Here is a 23,049-nt window from a genome sequence, read left to right as displayed (position 1 = left end):
TTTATATAAAATTATATATCGCTATATGATCGTATATTGTTCAACAGGCCTTATTTCTGATTCCTCGTAATCCACCGCCGCGACTCAAGTCGAAGAAGTGGGCCAAAAAATTTCACGGATTTATTGAAACAGTGCTAGTTAAGGATTACCATCAAAGACCCTACACGGAACAGCTTCTCAAACATCCATTTATACGGGACCAACCTACGGAAAGACAAGTCAGAATACAGCTTAAAGATCACATTGATCGCTGTAAAAAACGTAAACAGGAGAAAGGTATGAAGATTAATAGTAAAAGTTATATTTTTGAAACTTATTTAGAGAGTACAGCGCGCGTTGTCATATATACCCATTACTCATTACAGAAAGAGACGACTATCGATATAGCGGTAGTGAAAACGAAGAAGATGAGCCGGCATTGGCGGGCGAACCGTCGTCTATAGTTCAGGCACCTGGAGGTGACACTTTGCGCCGTAATTTCCAACAAATTCAGGAAGGCAGAACTTTGACACAGGATATACCTCCTCAAGCACCCCCCGCTAAAGAAAAACCAGGAAGCAGATCTCAGAGAGAGGTGCCGGAACCTGGACCGCCCGCAAGACCCGCTATACCGCACAGACTTATAGGTATATTTAACGATTTATAAAAGAATTTACGTAGCATAAATCGATAATATATTATTCAGGAAAGATATATGATTAAAAACAATTTATCTCAATTAAGCAATTTGTTGTTAAGAAACTAATTAATACATTAATTTTTACGATGTTTTCGCTTATTTTGTATCATACTACAATTTTTAATTATTTTTTTTATCTAATCTGCTTATAATTTTATTAATTGTCCCGTAATAACATACTACTGGCCTTTATTTGTAAAATCTATTTTACTAATTTGGGTATAACTGCAAATAGTGGTACCAGATCCGCAACCTCCGTCTCGTCCATTACCTCCGACACCCAGGGACGATCCTCGGCAACCGCACAAAGTATCTACACCGCCTTCTAATCATCAAACACCTGCTGGAGGAGGAGGTAGCGGAGGATCTGGAGGACAGCCCGCGCCTCAAAGGAACAGTGTCTTTAAACCTATGGTAAGTTTTTGTAAATAATTTGCGTCCTTTATATCCTCTGACCTTTCCTAATTATCCAAATCTCAAATATCCCTTCTTTACACTTTACGAATAAGGATTATCATATAAATAGACAAAATATATAGATGACCAGATCTGTAGAAAGGCATATGCTGTCATTTCCTTTTCTTTGCAGTTTTGCCTTAAACTTATATTTATCTCTCTCGATACAAGTATATACATATATATTTTCTATATAAACGCATAGCTCACACTTTATATGTCCCTCTTTCTATATACTTGCGATATATTATATATTTTCATCGTATCCATTGCACGCGTTCTCTACTTCGCCTATTGCGTATTGTCATTGGATAACACGCTGATGCGTTCTGTTACACATACACAAGTACACGCAGAAGCGCTCCCGGCACTCGAATTTGGAATGTATTTGGTTTTTATTTCTTTTCTATGTTCACACCTACCGTAGCTGCCACCGAAGAAACCAGAGGTAAGATAACACGCACACTTTATCTCTCTCTTTCTCTCTTACATGTATATTAACAACTCGCTTTCTTGCAGATGCTTGCGGATGATTTAATAATAACAATCAGTGCAAGAATTCATTAATTTATTTTCTTTATTTACTCGAAAATACATTTTTTAAATCATTTTATTGAATTATTTTAAATATTATTTATGAAATTTAATATTATTTATGAAAAATATAATATTAATTTTTTGTTTTAATAAGAGATAAAATAAAAAAAAAAAATTCTATAGATTTATCAATATTTATATATTAAATATATTTACATATAGAATACTCTGATACGCACTGATTAATTATTAAATTTGTCTGTTTTATAATAACATATGTATATCCTTTTAATGTTCCTTTGCTTGAGCACTTACATTGTCCCATATTGGACTTTTAGATTGACATTTGGATTTTTTAAATCATATTGTATGTATATTGTACATACATATTTAGATTTACACACACAACACGTTTGTTGGTGTTTCGAGAAATAACAACGTTGATACTGTTACTGTACCGTTAAAATATATAAGTATAACATATATTATAACATATATGTTTAATTATAAAGTAAAACATACATTAAAGTAGACATTGATTATTTCATGTTTATAACAATCGATATAGAAAGTGATCGACCAAAAATAGAGATAATATTTGAATAATTCTCCTAGATTTAAAAATATGAAAAGATGTTACAAACATAATTTGTATAATTTCAAGAAACAAATATGCAGAAAACATTTTTTTTAGATATTACTTTTAGAGTTTTAAAGATTAATGATATATTTTCACGTTTTACGTTTTATAACTATTAAACAATATCTCCCATCTTTTGGACGGCAAATGATGCACTAAACAAAAATTGAATAATGTTAATTAATCCATTAAATTAAAAATTGAAATCATTAATCTATTACTTTAGCTTTGATATAACTTTGATATTCTAAGGAATTCTGTCTAATATAACATGTTTTATTAAACGTGTTGCGTTTGGGTTGATCATTATATTAACATTTATACAGGATAATTCTAAAATAAGAATATTTTAGGAGCGTATTCTACTCATTTCAAGAATAAAAAAATATAAAATCTATTTTAAAAAAATATAAGTAATCCGTTTTATTTTTGAGTTTTTCTTACGTTAAAATTTTATAAGAAACAATTTAGCAAATTTTAGATAGCGTTTATTAATACTAAGAACTTTTTAGATGGCCTTTCTTCTTAAAACGCGCTTCTATAAAGTAAAGTAAAGTACAGTTACTTCTTTCGGAATTATCCTGTTAAAATTTTATTTGAGCGTCGGTAGTTTCGCGCTTATATCACTTTATGTTCCCTTCGACATTCTCCTCGCCTTTCTGCCTTGTTTGGCTGTCCGATGGTGGCTTCTAGCAAAAGATTCACAAAGGTCTCGGAACAGTGACTAACGGGGTTGTGCGTGTATGCGTGTGGGTGGTAGGACATGGAGATACTGGCTGCTCAACTCATCGAGCTTGGTGTGTCACAGGGCCCCGAGGCCCCGCCAAGGCCGAACAGGCAACATAAGGGGCCTGCAGTTTCATCTACGTCGAATTCAGTGCAACCTGCAAGTGGTAACGATCAGAACAACAAACAGATGCCGCAATCTTCCAGTATTCTTGATCAAGTAAGCGATTGGAGCCACATGATTGTTGTGACAACGATTGATATATCGGCAGCAAAAATTTACTATGTCTGCATCCACCCTTTTCCCTTGTTGTTACATTGTCCCTTTTCTTTTCTTTCTACTCTTTATTGCGCGAAAGACACATTAACATTGCCTTGCTTCTAGTTCGAGGTAAAAAGTGTACAAAGAAAGATGCAGAGAAATTAATGTCACACGAATACGAAAAAGACGCTCTAAAAATGATATATCATTTTCTGTCGTTCTAGGCCCTATCAATCGAGAGTGACAGTGATGATGATGAAGATGCTGGAGGAAACAACTTGAGAAATGATGGTACATTATTGGCTAGCGATCCGCCCAAGCCGCTGTAAGTAAAAGATTTCGTAAACTAACATTCAATCGATCATAACAGTTGTCACGAATCTTTAACTTGAAAATATTTTGTCAAATATTAAATATCGCTCGCTATATCAAAGTTCCGTCGTCATCTAATTAAACTAATTAAAAACACATACATAATTAGCATATATTAATTCAATGACTCCAATGAAAAGTATTGTGACTGCAATAATCTATAATATACACGAATCATCTACTTTTCAGCAGATTTATTTGTACATTAATATTTTTCTAAAGTTATAACTGTGGAAGAATTTGGAATTATATTCAAATTAATATGCAAAGCTTAATTTTTTCCTGAAGAATTTAGTTTTTTATTAACAGTGCTGATGATTTTTATGAAAAACGTTCACAAAACGCTTTCTAAAGATGCAGTTGTAATATTTTTTATCTTTACCATGAAATTACTTTCTCAATAAGAGACAAGTAATAAAAAATAATCATATAACATTACTAATTATTTAACGCTTTTATTACAATATAATAAATTAGAATAGGACGCGATTGCGGTGTGTCGTATTAATCTTACTAATGTCATTTCGTTTCATCTTCCATCATGCCTACCCCACGCTTCGACATTTTGTGTCATATGGTCGTCTTGGTCGCCTCGTCTCACCTCGTCTCGCAACACCTCGGCAACGCATTACGTGTGCTTCGTCCGTTGTCACATCGTTCCGCTGCAATATCTATTTCTACTGCTGCAGCCCTGAATTTTCTCCTTTCAGACCGTCGTCCGATTCGTCGTCGTCGTCTTCACACAATGCCCAAAACTCCCATCATGAGGATAAGCCGAAAGGTAGCTACTTTCAAGAAGCATTACTAATGATACTGTGCGATCATTCAACATCGTGTCTTATCTAATCTTTATAGGAGGAGCACCGAATCGTCCGCTCCCGCCAACTCCCGATGAAGAAGAATCGGGCGATCGTACGCTAGTCATGAAACGAGTGAGTACTTTTCCTCTCAAGATTATAAGTGCAAGTTAAATACTACAATATTTATATTTTTTTTATGTATCTTCCATTCGGGTATATATTTCATTTTGATATATCGTTGGAAATTTCCGTATAACGTTGTTATGTAACTTGTACAATACTTGTGTATAATCACGTTTTAGTAGTTTGCGCAAAGCAGTCGTTTGTATTTCCTTTCCCATTTATTATTCGATGTTTATAAATGTCATAATTACATCGAAGCTTATGATATTATTCGTTCGCTCCAAGAGCTTTATTAACGCGAAACTAGAAGATTAGACTTGAGGACAGACAAAGGAAAGCAAATACGAGCGATTGTGATGCATATCTGTCTTTTTTTTTCTTTTTTCTTCTTTTTTGGCAAATATGTACGTACGTTAACTGAGAGATAATCGGGACTAATTCAGTGGTATTGTCCGCTCCCTTTATTGTTTCGCTCCACGTACTCGTCAGAACTGGACTTTATATATTACAAGCGAGCATTATATACGGTGCATCTATCGTGCACTGCCTTGTGTCTGTATTTTTGCCGCTGTCGTACGATACACAATGCACATTTATATACAGACGATGAACACATACGTTGCTACAGACAGACTACATTGTTTTCGGTAGTGAAAGTGCAATTGACGTATCGCACCATCTCATTATTTTTTAAAAATCTTTTGTTGTATGCGTAATTCTATCCATTTAATCTTGAAATTCTTTATATATTTTGTACATTTTTCCACGCAGCTTACTACTCATAGTTCATTCACTACCGTGGCAAAGATAGTCGGTTTTTTTACTACATTATATCATTACACTTCATCACCATTCACTGACAGTCATCGTTTCACGATGTTATTATCGCACGCATTTTTTTTCTTGTTTTTTTTTCTCTGTCACCGTACCATTATCTTCGCCATCGTACGCGCACTCTAGAAACTTAGTCAGATGTCAGACGATCGTGCAACGGCTAGCGGCAACCGGCGTTCAGAGATAGACGAACAGCTTCTCCTGAAGGAGTGGGATTTCACCCGCTTCTTTCAGGGTTTTAACGAAAAGTTGGATAAAATGAAACAGGAGCATCAACAAGAAGCGGCCGGTCAAGCGAGCAAGTCCTCCGGATCCAATGAAGAACGTTCCTCTTCGTCTAGCGAAAGAACGCTCAAGAGACAGGAGCAGTTGGCCCGAAGAAAACACGAACAACATCACCAAAAGCAACAACATCAATTGAAACCGGTTCACAGGCGACAAGAGAGCGACTCGAAACTGGGCAACGCGTCGAACGCCTTCACGCGCGCATTTCGCCGCGAAAACTCGGATTTTTTTCCATCCGCGAGACACTCGGCGTACTTGCAGAAGTCGTCGGACTCGTCGCAGAGATCAAGTATATTCGCTAGCGGTAATCGACGCGGAAGTGAGATGAGCGTCGCCGGTATTATCGGTAAGAAGAGCGGCGGCGGGGGCCTCAACTCCGGAGAGCCGATCTTAACAGATTTTTCGTTGAACCGCGAGGGGCCCCAGAGGCCCAGGAGAGAAAAGACCGAGAGTGAGATCGTCTTCGGTAATAGACACGAGGCGAGAAGGTTCGATTTCGGACGCGATAAAAACGAGAACGCAAGAAGACGCAGTTGTAGACCCTTGGATGCTACGGCCTCTGCCGTAGTCGACGATGCGGGAACGATTAAGTCCACGGCTAGTACGACGGCCAGCGAGTACAGCCCCATTGTCACCCAGGTCAGTCCCCTAAGCGAGTCCTGCGAGCCCCCCCGAGTCTCGCGAAATAACTTCGGGAGCCCTTCCTGCCTGTGTGCTTGCCTGAGAGACCCTTCTTATCGCCCTATCGAGATTTTCTGCCTGTTATCTTCCCTCATCCATCTCCAGAATGTATCTTCGAAGTGTCTATCGAGATGTCATTTGTCATATTTTTGTACAGTTTGTTTGAAAAAAAAAATTGTCGATTAAGATTATATTTAATTAACGAAATTAGCTCGTAGACACTTCGATTCTTTACACTTTCTCCCGAGACCATCGTGACTGATTTTTCGACATCCAGCGACATAACCAATCACATAGAAAGCTAGTAAATCAGCTAAGCTCGACTTTTAGGCGCATTTCTTTTTTCTGTATCACCATTCAGTTTCACGATTTATCACAGACGAATAGCAGCGATACATTATTAATTACTAGTGCTGTCAGTAATCATATTAGCAGTATTAATACAATGTCATAATTCGATTAGATTTTTCATCATTTTCACTGAAAATCGATATCGGAAGATCTTTGAAGCGGAACGTTAGATTATCGTTAATACGTTGTGCCATCTCTATTACTAATTCCATTACTACTAGTATTACTACTCCTATTATATCTACTTCAATAACACTCCATTATTACTGTTACTGCTATTACTATCACTATTGTTAGTGTTCTACTACTATTAGTTCCTATTGTTACACTTAAGGACATGGGGGAAGATTCTCGCTGGGAGAGGTGCTGCTGATATAACAACCTTCTTTACATTTTCCTCTGCTCTTTTATCAATAAGGAGGCTTTTTGCAAATGTGTCGTATTTGCCGAGTAGCGTTAATGCGCGTTTCATTTGGGTTCACATTAATCAGAATACAATGTTTCGCCTAATGTAAAACTTCTGATGCTTCGTTTGAAATGAAATATGGTTGTGGGATTTTTTTTCGTGAGATTATTAACGAACGACAAATCAACAAGAGAGAGATGTCGAATTATTAATTGCTACTCCGTAAATCAGAACTCCTCCGTCTTCCATACATCGCTGTGTATCCTTGTCCCCGGCAAATGAGCCTCGTCCTCTACTGTTTGAGTGATGCGTACTATGCTATGCAGAAAAACGACAAACATCTACGGAACGACGAAATCTGGGACTGAACTGAGGATTAACCGCATGGAATTTCTTCGAGATACAACGTCGTTACCATCAACGCAACGACACGTCGCGGGATTCGGCCAAAAAAAAAAAAAAAAAAAAAAAGAACGCATTAAGATTCGTGGTGAATCACGAAGATTATTATCCCCGATTAACTTTAACGTATTTCTAATATAATATTTTTTCGCGGATCTATTTCTAATCGTTACTAATAAATCTATAAAAATATCGGAAGTACAGTTTTCAAAAAAATAACTATCGATAAAATTATCATAGAATCATTTATATTTTGTAAAATCATTTCCTTTTTATTAATTATACCTTATATGAGTTATTAAAATGCTATCTAAAATACTAAAAAAAACTAACATTGTAATAGCCGTCACATTCTTTTGCGTATTAGTCTAGCAGAAATTTTATTAATCAAACTAAATCTTTTGCATCCCAAGAATGAGAGAAAAAGTGGAAAGAAAAAAAATAAAATAGAGGATTTGAAAGAAAGAGACAGAGATCGGAAAACCGCGGAAACAATACTAATAATCAACAATCGAACTGACGTGTATATATTTTCTGAGTGTGTTTGACATTAACACAATTTCTAACATTATCTGCATGGTTCTGACCAAAAAAGAGACAAAGAAAGAAAGAAAGAGGCAATGAGATTTCCGAAACAAAGATTGAATATTAGGAGAAGAGGAAGACGACGTTAAGGCAGAGAGAGAACGATCTCAGAGAAACTCGAGCAATCGAGATTGAAATATAGAGTGACGATGAATCATTTTGTAAACGTCGTACGAGGCCATGACTGTTATCACGAGAGCACCGTCTTGCATGACGCTTGCAGTAATAAAGGAATGTTGTGTCTCCAAAAGAGATATGCGCTAAACGCGCGCGCGTACAGCGATCATCTCATGTCTTCGTGTTGCAGCACGTGCTAAAGCATGCTTTATTTTGTCTTACATGTGTTCTTTCGGCATGATATGTGTGTAGCGATTTTGTGTTTACTCTTATCGCCGTCTCATCGAGATTAACCTGCGTTAGAGAAAAGCTGAGAATACGCATCGAATTAATTATTAAACTTTTGTCTTACGCTTGTTAGTTATAAAGAGAAATTGAATGTAATTATTACGTTAACATATCGTGCGATGTCCAAACGAAAGCAATAATTGCATTCAATTATTAGCTAATTTCTCTCTCTAGTATAAGTCTAATTTTTATACTATATAGTAGAGGTACAACAAATGATAAACTATTACATTCGTTGCATATATATAGTTATTATTTTTAGTCTTATTTTTTTTATTTATTATTGCGCGTATGTCCATAATTTTTGATTGCGATTGTGACTTTGTACACCTTGTCGAGATTATGTAACGTGTGATTGTAAAGTTTACGTTGCTATTGAAAGTAATATATAATGAGCTGTTTTAGAGTAATTTATATTACAGTGTCTTTGATATACATGTTTTTATGTGTCGTCGTAATAAGACGAATATAAAACATTCAGTGAATTGGTAATATTATGTTATTTAATGAGATTGACAATAAGTTTACGTAGCAACTAGATATGACTGATATTAGCTAATCGACAGTTTGCATGACTGCGTTTTCCTTTTACATATTTTGCATTATACATACTGATCAATAACACATGTATAAGTCGTCCAACTTGTTGCGTTGTTATTTGTGAAAAGAAATTAATCTCATTAATTCGTTAACTCGTTATTGTTTTTAGATATGCATTCGATATAAGTTTTTTAGCATTATTTATATTATTTCGCTCTTTGTTTTTCTCTTTATTTTTATTATTTTCATAGCTTTATTCGCGTCTTCGTACTCTTACTGCTCTTTTATTGTTATTTTTGCTTGCCTTTTCGCTTTTCCGTGATATAATCCGCGCTTTCGTAATTTCATTGTCCTTTATATCGTTGACATTACTTCCCTTCTAATCCTTGTTTCTCTTACTGTTCTACTCCTCTAATCAGTAATTCTTTATCTTATATCTATATCGCAGTATCGAGATCTGAATGCATAAAGATAGACGAAGCAAAAAATAATTTTTTTTAAAGCGCAATATCAGTTTCACACACGGTATAAGAAATCAGGTAATTAAAATATAAAAGAAAGGGAATTTTTGACAGGAAACAATATAAAACAAATTCAGATCTCGATCTCAAGCCTTCTCTTTATATACGCTCTTCCTTTGCCTCGGCTATGTGTATATTAAATGGAGAATCGCTGGTTTGCAGAATCGCGAGGGTGATCGTTCAAGAGGCGGTGGTGATTTCCAGAGATCAGATTCGTCCCCAGGCTCGCGGCCCAGTTCGGTCTTACCGGATCTCTTGACTTCTTCACCAGGTCAACGACAGGACAAGTCGACTAGCGAGGAGGTCAGATTCATCTATCTTATATGTACCTATGTTCTCTGTCCTCTATAATGATATATGCGCGCACTCGTGTATGCTCGTGTACTCGTATTCCTTTTGATATATTACACAGAGATGGTGTAGTCCAATAATGTGATATAATATTATTAAAGAAATATTTATAAAGAGTCGACAATTTTGATCGAAAAAATTAATAGAAAAATTAACCATTTAACGCGAAAGATTCTTGCTTTTCATGCACGAGTGCGCGCAGGTGCATCAAATTTTTCAAACAACTTATTTATTTTCACTTTATTATACAAAAAACTTATATGTTTCTCGTCGAGACTTGTGAGTCTTGTGAGCGATGTGACGTAACAACGTCGTATAATGATCGATAAAAAGATCTTAGATGATTAGCATTTCGTTCAGTAGCAATGAGAATGCTTTTTCGTGTTATCGAATTGTCCGAGAAGTAATGCTTTTTGATTGGATCAAAGAGAAACGTTTCTTATACTGTGTATATTTATATCTCATCTCGATTATTCTAAGCATACGTCGCAAAATAGGTACGTAGCGCGTTGGTACTGTGTTCTTATCCGCAAACCTGTGATTCAAATATATTATTTATATTTCGCCAGGCTTCTTGTGAACAGAGAAAAAAAAAAAGAGAGAAAAAGACTAGTGGCAACGACAGTAAAAAAAAAATGATACGATACAGTAAGAAGTTTGCTCGACGCTTCAATACTTAAATTCCAAAATACATGAAAATCAACTAAATCGCGTGATTTTTACATATCTATATATTATTTAAATAATTTTGTGAGGGTTTGCGCACACAGGAGGCGGCTTATGCTTTGTGTCAGTGTCTTGTTAATTGTTCGTGATAGCCTACAAAGTGCATTTTGTTAACTATACGTATCAATCTGTTATTTCATTCTTTTAAGTTGCACTCTTATTTCATTATGAATTTTAGCAATTGGTATATAGATCTCGACGGTTCTTAATTTTATATTATTATTATTATTTTTCTATATGCATAAACAAAATTATTATACACAAACGATGTTAGCTCAAAAAATTCCGACTTTAACGAAAATTTCAGAAACTTTTCAATTCTCTCAGAGAAAATTTTATTCGATGTGCAATTTCTGGAGCTGTTGCATTTCCTAGATATACTTCTGATAAAAAACAATTTTTTAAGAAAGAGGGAGAGAGAGTGAAAGTTACCACTAGTCTAGTAACGGTTCAGAAACGGTTCGCATCTTTGCTTACGCATCTTTTTACTCTAATCTCTATCAGATTCAATATCAAAGAAAAACCTATGTGATTCAACGGCTCGTACTTTCCCCATTCGTTACTGTAAAAAATCGTACGCGATAGCTTCGTTTACTCTGGCATCCCTAAATATTTCTCTACACATCTCTCGCTTAATGAGAGTTTCTCGTAAGCGTATATGTGATTCTTCACTCCCTGATTTGTCCCCTGATTTTAGAAACAGTTAGTGTTTCTGTAGGAAGAAAAAAAATATCAATTACATCGAAAAGTATAATATATCCCCGATTATTTATTTTCGGATGCAAGAGCACTGTAGAAATCTTTCTTATTGGCAATCCACGTGCAAGAAGAGACGTGAAAGTCGCAAAACGAGCTAGTAGAATTAATCGAGCCTTGTTATATAGAATTACGAAAGGTTTATTTTATTTTATTATTTTTACGGTCACGCTTTGATCAGTAGAATCAGTAGGCCACGCGCCATGTCTCTATTTCACGTGCGATCTCCCTTTATAAGCGATCAATTATACGGTTGTCAGCGTGACTAATTCAGGATTATGTTGTGTGTTGTGGGACACGCGGGAGCTCTAACCCGAAGGGCAGGGCCCTCTACTGACCATTCCAATCCCAATACTAATTAAAATGTAAGTATCTCTATTCATCCATTTACACAATTTCAACATTTTCCCCTCCCCCTCTTCTCCCCCCTCGCGTTTCGCGCGAGGGGAGGAGGCAGAAGGGACAAGGGCAAATATACTCGTGTTACTTTGCTCTCGATCATTGATCTTTTTCATTATGCACACCGCGAGATGAATGCCAGTTTTTGTGCGCGCGGGTCGTTTTATCTCCTCTTTTTTGTTGTTGGTTTGTGGGATCCTCTATTCTCTTGATTCTTGATGTCACACGGTAATTAACGACGACGTATTTCTAACACGACCACGTCGCGGCCACCGTTGCTTTTTGTTCTCACATCTCTCTCTTCCTTCTATCCTTTCTCTCTGGATTTTGTTTCTCATTCGTGAACAACGTGCGTGACAAACGTGCGCGAGATGAATCGCGCGTTTCACGATGTTTACGAGTGTTTAATCTCGAGTGTTGAGTGTATTCGAGAATAACGAAACGCGACGCGATAATATATAATAAGCTAATAATTGTATGAATGTGCCGTTATTTAACACAGAGTTGGCTAGTTTCGAAATCTGCTTGTCTGAAATGCATCTCTCCGATATATATGGGTTCATTATCATTGCGAATGCCTGCTCCTTGTTACTTTCATATATAATTACTTTGCGTATAGAAGCTTTAATTTACGAACGAGATATAATATCTGTTTGTAGAGGAATGCTATGTAGATATCGCATATTTGATTGACTCGACTGATTTGTTCTTTCTTTATTTCCTTGTTTACATCCTTTGCATGTTATTCTTTTCGTTTTTACTATTTGAAACCTTTCTGTGACTTACACCTTTCCGCCAGTAGTGTTTTCGGGTATTTGGATTGAAGATACATTTTTCTGGGACTTTAGCATCTTTTTTTTGTGTGTATGAAGTAGAAATTTCATTTGACGTGGTTCACCCGGGATCTCTTGAACGGCAGAATCATCTCTGTTGCAGTATCGACAAGCGGTGAAATCACCACCTCCGTTTGCGCTTCAACAGAAACAGAGGTCTTTCCTGACTTTCGGATTCGGAGCCGGTCCAGCGAGAAGAGAGTCCCACGTAAATGTTAACGTAACTCCCACCAGCCACGATTTAGCGTCGGATACACCTGAAATACGCAAATACAAGAAGCGTTTTAACAGCGAGATTCTTTGCGCCGCGTTATGGGGTACGTGCAATTATTTCTACAAAATCTCTATAATCGCACGACAATTTTTTCAAACTTTCGAATTATGTAATTAATTTCTAAATATTTTTTACAGGAGTAAATCTATTAATCGGCACCGAGAATGGCCTGATGTTATTGGACAGGAGCGGACAGGGTAAGGTTTATCAATTGATCAGCAGAAGACGTTTCCAGCAGATGGAGGTCCTCGAAGGTCAAAATATTCTCGTCACAATCAGCGGTAAGAAGAACAGAGTACGCGTCTACTATCTATCTTGGTTGAAGAGTAAGATTCTGCGGACGGACGGTCACAGCGACGTAAGTTTTATTCATATGTCGTAGAGATTTTTTTTTTCTTTTCTGATTTTTATCGCGAGAGTATTTTTAACACAATATCCTTTTATTTATATTCGCAGCAAGTCGAGCGACGTAACGGTTGGATTAACGTGGGCGATCTGCAGGGCGCCGTGCATTTCAAAATAGTGAAATACGAGAGGATAAAGTTCCTCGTGATCGCGCTGAAAGATTCCATAGAGATTTACGCCTGGGCGCCAAAGCCGTATCACAAATTCATGGCTTTCAAATCTTTCGGCGAACTTGCGCATAGACCGCTATTGGTTGACCTTACGGTCGAGGAGGGTACAAGGTTAAAGGTTATTTACGGTAGCGCCGACGGCTTCCACGCAGTTGATTTGGATTCCGCCACGGTTTACGACATTTATTTACCAAAACACGTAAGAGAAATCACATCCAAAATTGGATAGGATGGGTAGGAAGGTATACACGACACGATTTATTGGCCGATCTGGTCGTTTCATAAATTGGGCAGGTTTCTCGGTGATAAATCTCTCTTGTACGATTTATCGTTAGTAGAATACTAACATGAACACAAACATACACGCACACATATATCCTTTGCAGTATTTAACGATATATCGACAGATTTTTACATTGAACTGGTTTTGCAACGGGAAACGATATTTTTTTATTGCCAAACTCTTCGTTAAGATCAATTCCTATGTAAATTGATTAAATTTATCCATCAAGAGACATCAATGTGTATGTATAGATACATATGTATGTGTGTGTGTTGTTTCTGAACTTGTATGCATTATAAAATTTTTCCAACAATTTTTCAAAATGATAAATCGCTCAAACTCAGAACCGAGAAAAAATCATCGTGCATATCTATCTGCCTATCTCTATTTTCTTCAAAACATATGACAATGTATATTAACATGTACGTCTTTTTTTCTAATCACAGACCCAGGGTCCCATTTGTCCTCATTGTATAGTAGCGTTGCCTAATAGTAATGGCATGCAGCTGCTACTTTGCTACGATAACGAGGGTGTATACGTAAATACTTACGGTAGAGTATCCAAAACGATGGTTCTTCAATGGGGCGAGATGCCTACGAGCGTCGCATACATCGGCACGGGGCAGATTATGGGTTGGGGTAACAAGGCGATTGAAATCAGAAGCGTGGAAAGTGGTCACCTCGACGGGGTTTTCATGCACAAGAAGGCTCAACGGCTCAAGTTCCTCTGTGAACGTAATGATAAGGTACGTACGATATATTTCAACTCGAATTCACGAAACGCGTGTTTTTACGATCGTAACATTTTTAAAACACTATAGATTTGTCTCATTTCCTTGTTTATGTTGTAAACTTACATATTATATCGCCTCTCACAGGTGTTCTTCTCGTCGGCGAAAGGCGGTAGTTCGTGCCAGATTTATTTCATGACATTAAACAAACCGGGCATGGCCAACTGGTGATTCCGAATGAGGCCGAATCTGGCCCCAAGATTATCTTCGCGATTACCAACGCCGCACAATCCTCCTCCGCGTGTATCGGGATATACAGCGTCGGCGCGTACACTCGCCCGCCCTTCACTGCCAGGACTCAGCGCTTTGGAGAACAGGACGTGCATGCATCGTATCCAACATCCTTATCAACAGCAACAGCATCAGCAGCGTCATCAATGTCATCGTCAATATTATTCTTATTATTATCCGCGTAATCTTTCAACATCGTACAATTACAATTATGAATACGAAGAGGACGAAGAGTGCGACGATAGGTTTCAACAATACTGTCGGCCCTTGCGAAGCGCACCGGGGACGTTAACATTTGTGAATCTTCTCGTCAAGAGATTTCTGTGTATTCTCACTTGCTCGCCCTGCGGATTGCGCGGCGCGGCCTAACACGGTGCTGAAACACGGAGCAAATTCTTTCCCAAAACCGCGCACGATCAAGTATTGCACGCTGGTAAATCGTATCGAAGGTATTCTCTATGTATTTTCCCTCTCTTAAAAAAAAAAAAAAAAAATTATCACTTTAATTACACTACGATAAGTCTGTATTTGTTTTGCGTTGGCATGTACATGTAAACTTCAATTCTCGCAAAACCTTAATGTTAAAACGGAACAAAGTGTATTTTAATGTGTCTGATGAATAGATAATGATTAAGAGTGTTTTATACGAAGAATGATTTAGAGAATAACGTAATAAAACATAAACTTTATTTGTGTTCTGATCTTTCTAAAATCGCGAGTAGATAGACGTAAGTACAGTGCTGACGAATTACCAGTGACGCAGCGATCATTAAACTGGCTGATTGTTGTACCGTGTGCAACTGTTTGCAGCATAAGGAAACTCGTGCAATATCGCTGGATCGGTCTGTACAAAATAAAGAGTGACTCTATTCTAAGAGATTTTTCTTGCTTGGTATAATCGTGGCGAGGAAATATTCCGATAATTGAATTGCGAGTGTCGTATAAAGAATCGGAAATCTCAAAGAATGAAAAGAAAAGAAAAAGCTCGTATATAATGTTTGCAATCGTGATTATTTTCTTTGTCAGAGTTTGTTAATTTTTCAATTCTGGTGTGGTCTTAACAAAAAAAAAAAAAAAAAATGTGACGTCGTTTTAATAGAAGCAAACGCGTTACGATAGACTGACGCCATAAATAAACGGGGACGACGTCGTTTTTATATACGACGCGATATCATGAAATAAAATTAGAATTAAGTGAGAGTAATTACTAATGTTAATTAATTATTGTATAGTTATAGCAGCTGAGGATTCTTTTCGCGGATTTGTACTGGCAAGCGCGATGACGATGACGCGATATATGAGATAACGTGGTAGGATAACATTGGATGGATGATGAAAATCGCATTTTTACAAAGTAGTAGATTAATTATATACCGTAGGGATTTCACGACACGCGACGTTGAAACGATGTTGTATAGCTAAGTTTCTTTTTTGTGTTTTTTTTTCACGTTATTTTCAAGTTCGAGTAATTTTTCTTGTTACGTTCAATACGCGTCTTTGTACTACTAGAAACCACATTCGCACAACAATCTTTCGTCGTGACGTCGTCGACGAACAACGTAGACGATATAGTCTTCAGCTTTTGTAAGAAATTTTGTAACTTAACGAGAGGACGCGCACTAAAAAGAGAGCATCCCGCCCTTCCGTCTTCCCGCTCGTTCCTTGATCGCGGATCGTTATATTCCGCTTCCGAAAGCGTTTATTACGATCTGATCTCATAATCTCAAAGATACTCTCTCCTGGTTGAAAGGGAATCCTTAATAATTTTATTGTACCGCGATTTTATTGATGTGGGATTATTCTTAGCCGATTTAAGCGAGCTTACGATGTTAATAATGAGGTGATAAAGGAAGAAATTTCAAGTTACGCTGGTTCTTCGTTCACGTTGTTTACGATATCGGAGTTATTGAACGTACGTAATTAGTATACGTAATTACTTGCAGGGATTTCATCGATAAAAGTTACGTTATAGAGACCTAACAATGGGGAAACATATTTTTAACATTACAAATATAATTATGACGTTACCAACGTGACACGGGAGAGCAAGTGCGGCAAGAATTATTAAAATTAATTAAGTAAGAATCGATTATCGGCTAATAAAAACTTGATTGTGATCGTGTTAATTATGCGACTGTGAAAATTGGACTGTATTTGAAATTTGAGAATAAGAAATTAACAAATTAGCGAATATCGCGGTGAGCAAAATCTTGAAAAAAAAAAAATATATCTCTTTCCCTTTTCGTCCAGGCTTGCGGTCAGGCTGACATATCTTTTTGCTCGTCGCGCATTTTAAAACGAGCGATTAAAGTGACCGATCTTTGTCGACGAAAAAAATGTACTTTTAATACTAAGACATCATGTAATACGACGCGTATTTACGATACGATTAGGTAAATGCGTTAGCGATTACAATAATCGAGAAAAAAAATCAAGTTACGCGAGAGATTGTACGCTCATTTATTTATTTGTGTATAAATAAATAAATATATGACGTGTCTCACGCACGCGACACATTTTACTTCGAACGATGGCGATTTTTCACAGCGGTATCGCGTGGCAATCGTGAAATTGCATACGTTGTAAACGCTGTTGTAAGTTGTCGACGTTATCAGTTGGTAACGTATACAATAGATATTATACGCTCGCGGCGAGACATTTTTTATACCATTCACGAGAAGGCACACGAAGGGGCGGAAAGCTCCGTATAGTGCAACGAAAGACTGCTTTTTAAATGGAGGGAGCTTTTTATCGCGCGAGAACAGAGAACGAGTGGGATAAAACCGAACAAAAGAAGGAGAGAGAGTGCAAAGAGAGAACGAAAGAGCGAGAGCGAATGAAACAGAATGAATTTTTGGCAAAAAAGAAATATATATACTGCACTTTCGGGCGGTTATGATTGGCAGAAATGTGGATATATATATGATATAGTAATATTATTAATTACCTTAACTAGCGCGAACTAATTTTATACGAGGGACTTCCCTTTTCTTTGTATCCTTGTATCTTAACTTTTCTCCTTTTCTAATCTTTTTACGGCGTTCGATTCTCCCTCCCCTTGATTGACCCTTGATTCTCTTTACACATTGTCTCCCAAAGATGGTAGTGATGATTTTTTTTTACAATATATAGTTAATAATAATTATTACGGCAATTTATATCGATTGTATTATTACTATTATTCCTATTCTTACGAACGTCACGATCGTTAAACGCGATGTATACTATGATTACGACGATTATTATTTTTATTATTACTATTCACATATACACACACACATTGACACATACATACACACTATTGCTAAAGTCAAATATACGGACATTCGTAATTTCATTTATGCATTCCTTTATTCGCAGCCCTTCATACAGCAACAATATTCGACGAGTCATTATCAGCATCAGCGAACCGGCGTTTCTTTCGGATACTTCTTTCGCTCTTAAAAGGTATAATTACAAGTTGTACTAGTTTATCGCGATAAGTCACTATTGTTAATTCGCACCACGAACCGCTAACGCGATTTCCGCGTGTTTATTGTGTAGCACGATGCTTATCGCGACTGCGAGTTATCGATGTTTGTTGAGAATTCATGCGCTTTCGGAGTGTACGCGATCGAATTTCTCTCCGCACTTTCCTAAACCGGATTTAGCTTCATCGTTTACCAATTTCCGTTTAATTGTTTTGCATCGCGATTGTTGTTTGAAACTGCTGTCGATGCTGTCGGTGGGGAACGGTGTATCATTCACATTTAAATAGACCGTACCTTTTGTGCTTCAAACATTCAATTCTTTTAATTCGTTCTAAAAATCGCTCTTTAAATTATACAAAAATTTACGAAGAATTTTATTGATAACTTTACATGTGTGTAATACAGGAAACATTTGAGAAAGTAGAAAATGCAAAAATCATCGTTGTTTGATTATAAAAATAAAACATAGATTTTTTCGTCTAATTAACGGCGAAGTTTGAGTCCATCACAAGTGTTTAATTTTCTGTGAATTAAGATAATGATATTGAAAAAATGAGGAATCTTTCATTTTTTCGCGAAAAACGTTTAAACTTTGAATTCAAAAATTAAGGCCTGTGGAAGTCGTAGGACATTTAAAACATGATGGATATTTCTTATTATTTTCAATCTGATATTAAAGAAAGATCCAAGAGAAAAATTTGCAAACTCCTTCGATACTGGGGTAGCTTGCGGATTGTAGTTCTTGTTCAAGAAAATTGTCTTTCTTTCTCTCTTTCCCTCTCTTTAAGTAGTATACGCTAAACTATTAACCCTCGTAATACCTAAAAGCCGATATATCGGTTTTTGTTACCGAGTAGAACATACTTGACGATCGATATATCGACATGTTAGTTGTTAGTTAGTGTACTAGCTGCTAACGAAATTATTAACGTTTAATACTTTAAACCTTGCCCGATACATGCGCGTATAATGGTCGGAAATAAGAACAGGTCGCGTAAGAGCCCTTCTACGTCGGTTCTTCGATTATTTGCCGGGACAATCCACTTGCTTGCGATCGGTTAAAATTGTTTAATGACCGAGATTTCAGCTATGAGATCTTGGAGACATCCTCGTAAAGTTTGATATTTAGGGCGGATCGAGTTGGGCTACCAACGGCTGTATTAATGATGGCTAGTAATTAGCAGCAGCGGGACTCAAAGGCCGCGGACCACCGTTCCCTCGGCGCCGAGAATCAGAAAGTTTCGTTTCCGTGGTTAATGACGCGAGAAAGGACATGTATATACGTATATACACTGGAGAATATGTTTATTCGAAAGTTGGATGCGCGTTAAACGCATTAAAAGTATTCGCCGAAATGGATCTGGGCGCAAAGTTTCGCCCTGGCTAGATTTAACCACCTGATCCGCGCTCACCCCCGAATCTCCATTCGCTCTATCTCGATAACAACTTCGGATACCGAATAACGGAGAATACCCTTTTAAGATCGTAATGCGCGATCTTTTCATTAGTCGAGGAGAGAACAACGTCGGATATCGTCGCGTTATTTTTTTCGATTACTGTCCACGTAAAAGAGTGCTCTTAAGGATTTCGATTTCAATTTTAAATTCTGCAGAAGAACGCAAAGAAAAAATTTAAAAAATAAAAAGAGAGAGAGAGAGAGAGATGTATATATTTCTTTTCTCAGAAGGAAAATATTTATTAAAGGAAGAGAAAGAATGTGCAGGGGGATGGTTCTTGGATGTAGACACCACCGGGGCTGTTCCACGAGCCAATATTACGTTCTGAAGGTATGCTTTTTTTCAGGGCACGTCTAAAGACCGTAGCTGAACGCTTTCTTCTCTACAAGAAACGAGAAACTTATGTTTTCGGAGTTAATTGTATGCAAGCCCCGGCGTGCGGGCGAATCGGAAGTGCTCTTTCTCTTTCTTCGTTTCATTTCTCTCTGTATCCATCTCGTTCCAGCCAGCTTTTCCCAGTTCGGTGCGAGGGGAGGAAAGAGGGTGGGGGAGGGAAAGCGATTCGGTTCCCATTACCGGGAAACGTTTGAACGTAAGTTGATTGCTCGTAGTATGGACTTTTGTATTCTCTAAACTCAGAAGCATTATCGTTAACGAGCAAACGATAGTCGCTGGAAGCGTAGTCGATACCGAGTGCCGGCGGTACTTCCGGAAATTCTTGCGCAACTAAACAGCTCCTAATGAGCTTGGCGAGTAATACTCGGAAATCGACCAGTGGATCGGAAACTAAGTTAGAGAGAGCGATTAATTCAATTCGCAGCCCTGTTTATTATTAGTTTCGCGGTAATCGTGTATTTCGAATCACCGGAGCGCGACATCTTTTCCTCTTTCCTCCACCGCGTGCTTTCCATACGATTTTTTCTTCACCTCCTTTTCTCTCTCTTTCTATTACCAATTGCACTTTTATCTATATAATTCACAATCACGTTGCGCTCTGCATCGCAAGACTCGCGCGCGAGTTACGATCGCTTCGAGAACGAATTTCCCTTCTTTTATTTCCTCGAGAAATAAGATCCCCGCATATTCTTCCGGGCTGGCAACACTTTTTTTCGCAGCATACGGCTTCTCATTCCGCGGAATCCCGTTTCATTGATGTTTGGCGCCGCCAAAGATACAGCACGAATAATCGCAGCAGCCGTGTGACCCGAAAACGAAATATTTCCGACAGTGTTACAGACATTGTAGGTCGGTGTATTTTGCTGTCGTATTTTCGTCGTATTTTTTACTTCTTTCTCTCATCTAAAAATTGCACCTACCTTTCTCTATCTCTCCGATACTATTGCCGCGTCGAGAGGCTCGCGGATGTGCCTTTGATATACAGGCGAACACGCTATCAGAGCGAAAAGTTGGATCCATCGAACACCTCCCGTCGATAACAGCCCCGTAGATCGTGGTCGGTCCAGGATAAACGGCTAAATTCTCTTCTATACGAGGCGCTCTTTCGTCTTCTTGCCTGAAACTGTATATGGCAGTATTAGAAATATATTTTATTATTTTTTCGACAACGAGCAGCGAGAGAGGGCTAACGTTATATCTCGGGGAACTGGATTTTAACTAGAGAATACATCTTCGAATATGCGTGCATTTCTGCGCGAAATGTACAGTAGTTCTACAAATCCAAGTTTGTAAGCAGCCCTCTTGCGAGCTCTTCGTTGGCGCGTCTGCTAAACACGTACTAATCTTAAACATGTTTCAAGATCGTGGAACAACTGTAATATTTCAAGCATTTATACCTCTTATCGTTTGTATTCTCATTTAACAGAATAATACGCGTAATATATAAATATGCAGCTGATGTACAATATTTATTTGTACACCATAGCATCTGCATAATTTTCGACGATATTATAACGCCGAATTAATTTAAGAATATAGGACACTCTTGAATGTAGAATATAATACAATTGATTGTTGACAATTCAGGATTATTCGAGGTTACGATTCGTGCAATTTTATAAAAACAAAAATTCTTACAATTTGATTGTTTATTGAATGGATGAAATGCGATGTTTCAAGCTTAAAAAAATTGCCATCCCTGTATCCGATATCATAAGTACATACTGGTAAATAAGATATGACGGCTTTTAATAACAAATAGCTTTAAAACTGCCACCGATCAATATCCCTTCCAGCTTTTTAACATTATAACGATGATGCGATATTAAACTGCGCTCAGTGTTTGAGTCTTTCTCGGCTCCAGATCTCTATAAAACTAGTACTCTTTGTATAATATAAATTGCAAAGAAATGGAATTAATCTTTTATTTGTATTTACGTAAAAAAAAACTTTTTATTTCGTTGTCCATTTTTTTTTTATTCGATGTAATCATGTGTATCGAGATTAATCTTTATTATTTATTTATATATATTTTGTCGAATAAAGATTAATGGTTTATTAATCTGTTATACTTTATTCATATCTATTCATCTCATCTATATTTAATCTTCCTTTTTAGAGATATATCTTATTGATTATTAATCTAACGTTCTCTACAACATGTGTTGCAGAAGATTATTAATACATAACGTGAGTACAAGTACACGAAATGTAAAGCAAGATACGGATATATGCCTCATAAATGAAATATATCAATACTATGTATAAGTATCTACAGCGGGAAGTTTCTTAAACAAGCTGTAAAATAATAATATCGCACGCTCGACCGGATGTATAAGAAACTTTTTTTTTAATGATCAAACCACATCAATAGAGGGCAAGAGAACCGAAAAGAAAAGGATCGTGATCGAGATTATTTTCACGATCAAAGCCACATTCTTGCTCTCGAGACGAGGTAGATCCTCCCTCGTTCGCTCCCCTCCGGACGATTAATCTTGGGGGAAAACATTTACGACCCCGGCGCTGCGGCACGAAGCGGCTCGCGAAAAGCGCGGAAGGATCTTAGATCACGACAGCCCGGAAGAATATGGCCGGGACACGAGAGGCTCGCGATCGAATCACGCTGGAGAATATAGAATAAAATTATTCTAACGCGCGAGAGCAATCTTCCTCTCGCATATATATATCCGGTGTTTTACGCATTCTAAAGAGTATCGGACCGCGTATGCGGTTATCGCGCCGGTACCCTCAATGGGGAATAAAAAGGACGAGGGAATTTGCACGGGCGATTGATGATTCGCAAAGTCGCGCTGGAGATCGCGCAGAGGGGTGAACGAGGTGGCGGAGCGCGCGAGTAGACGAAATAAAGGGTGGAATAGAGGTGGAAGCTGGAGGTGGCGGC

At 37.5% G+C, this 23,049-nt stretch overlaps 1 protein-coding gene and 1 long non-coding RNA gene across 15 annotated transcripts in view; one reads left to right on the top strand and one right to left on the bottom strand.

Annotated features, from left to right (window-relative positions):
• Nucleotides 1–18,161, top strand: part of Msn (serine/threonine-protein kinase msn) — a 28,525-nt gene extending 10,364 nt beyond the window's left edge. The window contains exons 7-21 of one of the 13 annotated variants that reach the window (XM_083052002.1): nucleotides 48–276; nucleotides 366–626; nucleotides 915–1,093; nucleotides 1,563–1,583; nucleotides 3,121–3,258; nucleotides 3,525–3,625; nucleotides 4,362–4,453; nucleotides 4,528–4,604; nucleotides 5,556–6,353; nucleotides 9,768–9,908; nucleotides 12,774–12,987; nucleotides 13,082–13,302; nucleotides 13,401–13,718; nucleotides 14,249–14,548; nucleotides 14,681–18,161. In XM_083052002.1, coding sequence (XP_082908128.1) covers nucleotides 48–276; nucleotides 366–626; nucleotides 915–1,093; nucleotides 1,563–1,583; nucleotides 3,121–3,258; nucleotides 3,525–3,625; nucleotides 4,362–4,453; nucleotides 4,528–4,604; nucleotides 5,556–6,353; nucleotides 9,768–9,908; nucleotides 12,774–12,987; nucleotides 13,082–13,302; nucleotides 13,401–13,718; nucleotides 14,249–14,548; nucleotides 14,681–14,764 — 3,174 coding nt within the window. In that variant the 3' untranslated portion in view covers nucleotides 14,765–18,161. Of the gene's footprint in view, nucleotides 1–47; nucleotides 277–365; nucleotides 627–914; nucleotides 1,094–1,562; nucleotides 1,584–3,072; nucleotides 3,259–3,524; nucleotides 3,626–4,361; nucleotides 4,454–4,527; nucleotides 4,605–5,555; nucleotides 6,354–9,767; nucleotides 9,909–12,773; nucleotides 12,988–13,081; nucleotides 13,303–13,400; nucleotides 13,719–14,248; nucleotides 14,549–14,680 lie in introns of all 13 variants that reach the window. The other 12 variants (XM_083051999.1, XM_083052004.1, XM_083052003.1 and 9 more) reach the window with 12 other exon arrangements.
• The window catches only part of LOC145944051 (uncharacterized), an 83,224-nt gene continuing 77,985 nt past the window's right edge, over nucleotides 17,811–23,049 (bottom strand). The window contains exons 6-7 of one of the 2 annotated variants that reach the window (XR_014426612.1): nucleotides 21,068–21,270; nucleotides 17,811–20,873 (exon numbers count right to left, since the gene is read on the bottom strand). This is a non-coding gene — a long non-coding RNA (uncharacterized LOC145944051). Of the gene's footprint in view, nucleotides 21,271–23,049 lie in introns of both variants that reach the window. The other variant, XR_014426611.1, reaches the window with a different exon arrangement.

The sequence above is a fragment of the Prenolepis imparis genome, unplaced genomic scaffold, assembly GCF_030444845.1.
Source record: "Prenolepis imparis isolate NDT839.2.m4 unplaced genomic scaffold, iyPreImpa1.0 SCAF_12, whole genome shotgun sequence".
NCBI lineage: Eukaryota > Metazoa > Arthropoda > Insecta > Hymenoptera > Formicidae > Prenolepis > Prenolepis imparis.
The sequence above is the reverse complement of the archived record's forward strand: the minus strand, read 5'-3'. Positions and strand labels throughout refer to the sequence as shown.